We start from the raw sequence: 10,000 nt of genomic DNA, 5'->3' as shown, positions 1-10,000 counted from the left end.
CATCCCTCTCCAGGCCGATTAAAACACACTGGTGTTCTGTGTGTGTGTGTGTGTGTGTGTGTGTGTGTATTAAACATGGTATATTAAACATCCCTCTCTAGGCCGATTAAAACACACTGGTGTTCTCTGTGTGTGTGTGTGTGTGTGTGTGTGTGTGTGTGTGTGTGTGTGTGTGTGTGTTATATCACACCGGCACAAGCATCCCTCTCCAGGTTTCCAGATTAAAACACTGTTGTATTATTATACTGCACGCAGACTGCTTGTTCCAGCACAATTAAAGGCCAGTGTTATATAATCACGACGAGTATCATCTCCAGCTCAATTGAAAAAGATCCTACATGGACACAAGCACGGCGATGCCAAGACAGATGGGAGGACGGAAAATCAGATGACCAGTTAGCAGCTTAGATCTGGTGTGATGGAAACGGTTGATAGAGCTACAAACTAGTAGAGAGATCATGTGGGGGCTTTCTGAAGGAGTGTTAAAAACATCTCTGCTCTGAGGACATACTGTGTTTGTGGACGTTGCCGTGCCAACAGTAATCTATGAGGATGCATCAGCATGTAGAAAATCAAGGAGCGTTACGCCAACGTTGCCACCGTTTCGCTGCCGAAACATAGAGAACAATAGGAAACCTGCCGCTTGCCGCTGGCTAATGTGATCCCCCCTAATAAACAAGTGAAAAGGGGAGCTAGTGTGTGGATATTCAATGAGATTTTCTATATTTTGGATGCATCAGCATGTGCAACACTCAGATATGTCTCCTCTGTCTTGTAACAAGCTCAGCTCGAGTTAACCAAATTAACGTCATCGGTTCATTAAAACGCACATTCACAGATAATCTCTAGCATGCTTAGATTTATTGAAGTGCTTTGGTGAGGGTGAGAACGTGAAAGAGAGAGAGAGAGAGATAAGCCCATAGGCCAGAGTCTATAATTGTCCAAACACCGCCGACGTGGCACAACAAAAAAGGAATAAAAATGCACAACCAGCGCTGTTTACGTCCATTAAACAGAAAATGAAAATAATCCACGGCAATAATAATCCATAAATCCGAGGATGTGTCAAGACAGTCTTTGAAACTCCGCAAGCACAAAAAAAGGAAAAAGGATAGATATCATCTCGAAATCATCTCCAGGAAACGCGGAAAAACCAGTATCATGATCCCTTATTATCAGGTGTAAAGAAGAGGATACATCCAGTGTGAAAAGTAAAGGAGGCTAAAGGAGGCTAAAGTAGGCTAAAGTAGGCTAAAGGAGGCTAAAGTAGGCTAAAGTAGGCTAAAGGAGGCTGAAGGAGGCTAAAGTAGGCTAAAGGAGGCTAAAGGAGTCTAAAGGAGGCTAAAGTAGGCTAAAGGAGTCTAAAGGAGGCTAAAGTAGGCTAAAGTAGGCTAAAGGAGGCTAAAGGAGGTTATCAGAAGCGCCGATCGCCTTCTACCCCTGTCCATTCATTCATTCTTCCTCCTGGCTTTCTTCCTGCGTCCCATTTAAAAAACAAACATGTGATTCTCCGAGAGCGCAGCCATAGGGCCAGAACAGGAAAAGTGTGTGAGAGTGAGCGTGAAAAGGTGACTGACAGTTCTATTATAGACAGTTCAGACTATACCTGCCCTGGATCACTGACTTACGCCCATAGTCATCAGGATACTGTGGTTAGCGAACTATAAAGATGGTTAGAGAGAAAACGGAGCTTAAAGAGCTCAACACTACCTGGCCAGGTTTTTAAACAGTACATTATAAAGAGAAGGCAACTTTTATAGTGGGAGAGTTAGGCCTATTCCATATGAGGAAACGGTTAACAAATCTGCTACGCTTTACAAAAATAAATAAGACTTGTCTTATATCATAATATGGCCATTTATGTGGCGGATGCTACAGTCTATCCATGCTACACTTACATACAGCACACACACACACACACACACACACACACACACGCCCGTGCTACACTTACATACAGGAACTGCGGAACTCTACACACACACACACACACGCCCATGCTACACTTACATACAGGAACTCCACACACACACACACACACACACACACACACACACACACACACACACACATGCTACACATACATGCAGGAACTCAGATGAGCCAGGGTTTTATTTATCTATGATGACAAAATACAGATCTCCATAGATGGATGGACTATTTTGTGTGTGTGTGTTTGTTTGTGTGTTTGTATGTACTCTGGATAAACTCGTTGTGCGTGTGTGTGTGTGTGTGTGTATTGCAGTGCGTGAGCGTGAGAGCATCTCGTCCACCTACGACACGTTCGTGGCGAGCCACAGCCCCCCTGGGCTGGACGAGCTCATCTCGCTGCAGCAGCAAGTCAAACTGGGCACGCTCAGTGTAGACGACGCCCTCGACAGGTTCAGCCAATGGCAGCGTCTGCAGAAGGGGGTGGACAGCGTTCAACAGGTGAGACGGTGCACTATTACACACACAGACACACAGACACACACACAGACACACACACACACACACACACACACACACACACACACACACACACACACACACACACACACACACACACACACACACACACACACACACACACACACACACACACACACACACACACACACACACACACACACACACACACACACACACACACACACACACACACACACACACACACACACACACACACACACACACACACACACACACACACACACAATACAGCACAACACATAGTAATATCAGCACACAAGGGCAGCCGTGGCCTACTGGTTAGCGCTTCGGACTTGTAACCGGAGGGTTGCCGGTTCGAGCCCCGACCAGTAGGCACGGCTGAATTGCCCTTGAGGAAGGCACCTAACCCCTCATTGCTCCCCGAGCGCCGCTGTAGCAGGCAGCTCACTGCGCTGGGATTAGTGTGTGCTTCACTGTGTCTTCACTGTGTGCTGAGTGTGTTTCACTAATTCACGGATTGGGATAAATGCAGAGACTAAATTTCCCTCACGGGATCAAAAGACACACAAACACACAAACATCCAGAAACAGAGAGAGACAGACACAGAGAGAACAGTACTTTTTAAAATGTACAAACACACACATATGCACACACAGACACACACACATACACACACACACATCCAGAGACAGAGAGAGACAGACACAGAGAGAAACAACAATTAAATGCCCGTTACCAACGCCCATGTGTATTGTTGCCATAGGGTTTTGAGAAGTAATGTAGGCCTATGCACGTCAACACTTAAGGAAATCAACAGTGGCCGACACACAAAACGCCTATACAGTTTGCAGGAGTCCATGGGTGTCACCCCCGAGGACATTTCTTAAATGCTGTTAAGCAAAGGCACAATTTTTGTGCACTTTCAGTCACCTACACTACGCCTTAATCACGCATGATCCGTCGTTTGACTCCTTAACAGTTTACGTAACTCAGAAGGTTAATTGCGTTAACCCAAACTAAAAGGAAAAACGCTTTGCTTTGTTTTTATAAACAGAAATGATATTTTGTGTCACGCCGTTAAAAAAACGAGATATCTATCTGCTTTACTTTTGTCAGTTGCGACCACCTAGGCTATGTTATAGATGTTCTATGAGGTACCAGTGTTTAGCTGTGTCACAAAACAATAAGCTTTGTCAGACTTCTTTTAAAATGATATTCAGGGCTATATACATTTTAAACATTCGGGGCTGAAGACCGACAAGGCCTTGCGTTAATTCTTCAGGTGGGAAGTGTCAGGAATTTTCAAACGAGAGACGCTCTCATTGGTGGTTAGTATATGGAGTAAGGGATTGACAGCAACATTGCAAATCACATTATGAGAGATGCTGAATTTAACATAAACTGCGATGTTTGATTTTAAATTAATGTAAATTTAACCTGGATTGTAAGCTGGCACACGTGGGTGCTCGATATTTTCAGTGGGTGCCCGAGAGACGGAGCACCACGGTATCGGCACCTATGCTCATTGTCCAAGATGTTGGATCAGTTTGTTCAGGGTCCTTTTGTCAGATATTGAAGTGATGCACTCCAGTTCAGCTCCCACTACAGAGCCAGCTTTCCTTACCAGCCTGTCAAGTCGCCCCGCTCCGTATACATTGTAGTTTTCCTGTTTATTCGCTTGGAAAATTGCCACGTTTCATGTTGTGTGACCTTACACATTTTTATCAAGTACTCGTGCAACTGTATTTAAGTAGGGAAAACGTGGATGTTTTTGATCACTTACTCCCTCTATGGCTACGTCTGAGCCCTGCTAGCATAGCAACATGCTAACACATTCGTGCCGCGCACCAGAGCGTTTGAGTGCACGTACAGACACGGGAGATGAATCAACTTGTGAAAGTTAAGGTAAGAACATATATTACTACTGACATTGGGTGGCGTGTTCCTTTAAGAGTCTGCCAGAGAGACTTTGGATTGGAAGCAGATTGGGTGATTTGCTGTTGGAAGTATGTAGTTTTAGCCTTGCGTAGTTCAGTAATGCATTTATTTATGTCTGTGAAGTCGTTTTTACTTTCAAGGGTTCAATGTAGTCTGAATTTTTTGAGAGATGAGGCTTTTTGTTTAAGGAGTTTGAGTAACTCAGAGTTTAACCAGGGTAATTTAACCTGCCGAGGGCGCACCTTACCAGTTGAGGTATACAGTATTTGTTTTGTATTATGTTAAGTTTTGTGTGAAATTGAGTCAGCATATCATCTGGATTTCTCTGTGATAGCTGATCACTCCAGTCAATTGCGCTAAATTCAGCATTGAACTGCGGTAGTTTTGACAGTGGTATTTTAGGTTCCAAGGGACGGGCATGATTGTTTGGAGGTTTTATTTTTTTCCTGATTGCATAAACAAGCAGATGGTCGGATATATCAGCGTCAATCACACCTGAACTAGTTCAGTTCATAGTTCATAATTCAAAATGTTGAGTTCACAGTTCCAAAGTTCATAGTTCTTTTTTTCCATATGTTGCTGCGAGCTATTATTTTTCTAAATTATTTCTAAATTAGAACCACAGACAGCAATTATTTTATCTTAATTAAGTTTATGAAAGCTTGGCTTTCCACTTTTCTCAAAGGCTGCAGGTCAACAATAAACTGCCCACCACCATTCTGACAGTAATATTTTTTCCCATCCTTCCCGACCTTACCGACCTCATCCGGGTTTCTGCCTGGAAGACTCTATAGGAATCTGGCACCTTATTGAACAAAGTTAAACTGAGAGAGTGTGCCGTTCACAGACACCAGAATGAACAAGTTCACAGTAACGTTCATCAGGCAGTAATACAGTATGTTTAGTTCCCCTTTCGCCCAAAATATGCACACAAGTGTTTGTGCCAATTTTCTTGTTTACAAGTTTACCTTATTCACATATCTTTGGACTTTGCAGACTTGTTGAACTTGTGTTGTGTTTGTGTTTACATGTGTACTGTTCTAATGTTTATTTACTGATGATCTGTAATTAACATTTATGAGAATTGTATTTATTTTATTTTGACATGTTTGCTTGTTGAACATTTTTCCTCATTATTCCAGGCTAAACAAAGTTATTTGGACAGCCATTAACGGTTTTCTACTGTATTCACAGCTTGGCTATATTGTCATGTGTTGGGAGGTTACTTGTTTACTTGTGTTTATTTGTGGACTGTATTTCAGGAGAAACTTCGTCAGATGCGAGCCAGCCTCATAAACTACCGAGAGGACGATGACAGCGTCTATGGTAAACATCAGCCTTCAGTCCTACAACCCAAGTATCCCAACAGCAGTTTAGTAACTAGATGTACCGCAGAGCGGTACAAAATATGACCGCCGCCCAGTCCAGCACATTTTTTCCACAAAAATAAATCACGCTGAAAGGCATATATGACTCTAACTGTCTCACTAAATTGCATTATGCACACTCAATTCTCACTGGTATCTGCTAGACAACAAGTACCAAAACATGATTAGTTCATGGATTTCACATGAAAAATTCATTTTATACAACCCCACCCCCATCTTGCCTGTTCATAATTCTGAGAAATTCTTGAATTGTGTGCATGTCTGCGTGTACATGTTTATGTTTATGTGTGTGTGTGTGTGTGTGTGTGTGTGTGCAGGTGTGTGTGTGCCTGTGTATGTGCCTGTGTGTGTGCATGTGCATGCATGCGTACATATGTCTACTGTGTGAGTATGTGTCATATATACAGTATGATTACTGTGAATGTATGTGTGTGCGTGTGTATCTGTTTATGCACATGTGTGCATATGAATGGGTTAACATGACCCCTGGAGGCAAACATACGCAAAAAATTGGTCATCCTAGGCCCTACGGTTCTAGAGATATTCACAGAAAACTCTGTTGGTGTACGGTCACTACATGTACACATAAATTATTTTATTGTAAGGCCCCCCATGAACGAAAGTTCATGAAACTTAGCATGCATTCCGAGAGTGTCATAATGATCCTGCACTTTCAATTTCGTGCAGTTTTGACCATGTCAGCCAGAGATATTGTGATGAAAACACCAAATTTTTTGCTTATTAATTTTTAACTAGGTGGCGCTATACATGAAAAAAGTGGTAATGGGATGGGTTGACATGGCCCCTTCAGACCAACATACAAAAAAGGTGGTCCTCCTAGGCCCTACGGTTCTCGAGATATTCACAGAAAACTGTCTCCGGCCACCTATAGGCCAGTTGGTGTATAGTAACATAAATTAATTTATTGTGTAGCCCCCCATGAACGGAATTCCACAAAACTTGGCGTGCATTCAGAGGGTGTCATAATGATCCTACACTTCCAATTTCGTACAGTTTTGACTTTGTTAGGTCACAGATACCTGCGATTACAACACCTCATTTTTACTTTTTTGTGTTTAACTAGGTGGCGCTATACATGAAATGAGTGGTTATGGAATGGGTTGACATGGCCCCTTGAGATCAACATACAAAAAAAGGTGGTCCTCCTAAACCCTACGGTTCTCAAGATATTCACAGAAAACTGTGTCTGCCCTACCCTCCTTTCGGGGGTCCAGTCCAGTGGGGGGGCTACAGATCAAAATGAAAAACGATGGTTTCATGCTATCCATGTGGGGTTACATGCCCACCAAGTTTCGTGTACCCCGGTCTTTCAGTGTCCAGGGAATCCTTGATGGAAATTTGGCTATGTGAAAAAGAAAAAAAAATCTGACTAAACCTATATGACTGCCGCTTCGCTGCGTGGCGGTCATAATAAGGGCTCCAAGACACCTCAACTGCTCATTTCTGGTTTTGTGCAGGAGTATGAGGTGCTTCAAAGGTGCCCTCTAGTGGCTGATGTTATTCATGCATCCCTCAGTGGTACGTGGTGTAAGGTGAAGATTTCTGAAGTTAATTAGAGACATTTCATAATGGGCACTGGGGCAAGTTAAGATGCTCACCAGTGCTGGTCTGTCGGACATGTCTACTGTTGAAAGGCAGATATCAGATGCACAGCAGAGGTTTGGTGCAGGATTTGAGATGGTATTTCTACGGGTGCCAGAAGTTTGGTGCAGGATTTGAGATGGTATTTCTATGGGTGCCAGAGGTTTGGTGCAGGATTTGAGATGGTATTTCTATGGGTGCCAGAGTTTTGGTGCAGGATTTGAGATGGTATTTCTATGGATGCCAGAGGTTTGGTGCAGGATTTGAGATGGTATTTCTATGGATGCCAGAGGTTTGGTGCAGGATTTGAGATGGTATTTCTATGGATGCCAGAGGTTTGGTGCAGGATTTGAGATGGTATTTCTACGGGTGCCAGAGAGTTGTTTTCTTTCTCTCCATAATAGTGTTATGTCTCTAAGTCTATATCACTCACCTCACACATCCTGTCCTCTCCTCCTCTCTCCTCTCAACTCCTGTCCTCTTTTCAACTCCTCTCCTCTCCCCTCCTCTCTTTTCATTCTCATCTCCTCTCCTCTCCTCTCATCTCCTCACATCCTCATCATTCTCTCTTCACCTCCTCATCATCACCTCATCATTCTCTCTTCACCTCACCTCCTCATCATTCTCTCTTAACCTCCTCATCATCATCTCCTCATCACTCTCTCACCATCTCCTCTCTTCCTCTCTGCACTTCTTCTCCTCTCCTCTGTCATCCCCTCTTCTCCTCTGTCCTCTCATCCCTGTTCTCCTTATCAAATTCCAATGTAAATTTGCTTTATTAGCATGACTTGTTTTGATTCAGCGTTAAGTGCTATCCTTCCTTTCCTCTTCCTCCCTCCTTCTCTCTCTCCCTCCCTCTCTCCTTCCCTCTCTCTCCCTCACTCCTTCTTTCTCTCTCCCTCCCTCCTTCTCTCTCTCTCCCTCCCTCCTCCTCTCCTTCTCTCTCTCCCTCCCTCTCTCTTCCCTCTCTCTCCCTCACTCCTTCTTTCTCTCTCCCTCCCTCCCTCCTCCTCTCCCTCTCTCCCTCCCTCCCTCCCTCCCTTCTCTCTCTCTCCTTCAGACTCTGTTTGTCCTGTCTGTGTATCCCCCTTCATCTTCTGTCCAGTTGGATAAGTATCAGATGACTAATTCCCCACAGAAACAAACACCTTGTGGAAGTCTGAGCAGGGAGATGATGAATTGCGTCGAAAATAGACTCCGTCAGAGCAGAGCAGAGCAGAGCCGGCCTGTTTGTGGCCCTCAGATGACTGATTCTCCGCCTGGACTTCATATGAAAGTGGAACAAAAGTGTCTTTGGGGGAAAGCTGTGTGGCTCGGACTTAAGAGAAGAGTCTGAATGCTGGACTGCTGTTTTAATCTCTCTCTCTCTCTCTCTCTCTCTCTCTCTCTCTCTCTCTTCGCTCTCTTTGTCTCTTTCACAGATAAAATCAACATCATACATCACACACCAAGTGAGTGCACATTAGCTTCCTGTGCATGCAGTGCTAAAAGGGCCTCTGGGGTAAAAGACGCCTTTCTTCTCCCTTCTCCTTCTTCTCTCCAGTCCTCCTCTCTTCTCGTCCGCCCCTCCATGCCAGTGTTCTGTTGCCCCCCCGGGGGGTAGTTAACAAGGCAAACACTGTGCTCACAGGGGTATCAGACTTGCTGCCAGGCCAGATTTCAGCACCACACTGTCCCCGTGTGCCCTCTTTGAAGCGACATATTGCTAGAAATCTCTCTCTTTCCATGCCTCTCCCCAAGCTTTTAACATTTGTCCCCTCCCTAAGCTTTATACATTTTATTTCATATGAGGGTGTAAGACACAAACTCAAATCAACAGCCATGTCTCCTTCAAGATGTCAGCTCAACCTCAGCAGAGGAAAAAATGAAAACACTCAAATGTCACCTCAAATCCCTATGTTCCTGTCGTCCTGGTAACTCTCTGGTTGACCTCTGACCCCTTTTTAGATGTGGCGGTGAAGGACTGCAGAAGGGGTAGCCAGCCTGTGGAGAGTGACTTCTACAGCAAACCACTCAAAGGCCAGCCGGTGAGTGACCGTGCGCTAACACTAGTGGGCGCAACAACAACTATAACGACTCAGCTGGTGAGTGACCGTGCGCTAACACTAGTAGGTGCAATAACAACTATAACGACTCGATAAGTACATCTGTGCCTGATCCTGAGTGACCCTGCGCTAACGCTAGTGGGCATAATAACAACTATAACGACTCAGCCGGTGAGTGACCCTGTGCTAGTAGGTGCAATAACAACTATAACGACTCAAAGTACATCTGTGCCTGATCCCCACAACTGGTATACCAGCAGTGCGCTTCTTCTGAGCAATGGCGATCTTAGAAGATAGATCTACCTGTAGAGCAATGTGATGACAAGGCCATGGGTTGATCCCCTGGTCAGGCACGTGTTAATGAAAATAATAAAACGCATACCTTGGATGGCACAGATGCAACAGTGAGAGTTCCTTTGCTACTATTATTTTGGTATATAAGTTGCATACCAAAATAATATAACTGGGGTTCAAGATGTGATAAATGTAATCTAAAATCTAAAAAAGAAGTTTAAAACGAATCGTAGACTCAGTTCTGCTAAGTTTATTTTGTTACACAAATGAAAAGATGAGGTTATAATTGGGTTTTCCTT

The 10,000-nt window shown here is 44.0% G+C and overlaps 1 protein-coding gene across 1 annotated transcript in view; it reads left to right on the top strand.

Moving 5' to 3' along the window:
- The window catches only part of LOC125289699 (B-cell scaffold protein with ankyrin repeats-like), a 23,779-nt gene that overhangs the window by 12,211 nt on the left and 1,568 nt on the right, over positions 1-10,000 (top strand). Inside the window, exons 4-7 of the mRNA XM_048236668.1 lie at positions 2,246-2,430; positions 5,635-5,698; positions 8,784-8,813; positions 9,310-9,389. Of these exons, the coding sequence (XP_048092625.1) occupies positions 2,246-2,430; positions 5,635-5,698; positions 8,784-8,813; positions 9,310-9,389 (359 nt within the window). The remainder of the gene's footprint in view (positions 1-2,245; positions 2,431-5,634; positions 5,699-8,783; positions 8,814-9,309; positions 9,390-10,000) is intronic.

Source organism: Alosa alosa, chromosome 24 (assembly GCF_017589495.1).
Source record: "Alosa alosa isolate M-15738 ecotype Scorff River chromosome 24, AALO_Geno_1.1, whole genome shotgun sequence".
Lineage (NCBI taxonomy): Eukaryota > Metazoa > Chordata > Actinopteri > Clupeiformes > Clupeidae > Alosa > Alosa alosa.
This window is presented reverse-complemented; position numbering and strand designations above follow the sequence as displayed.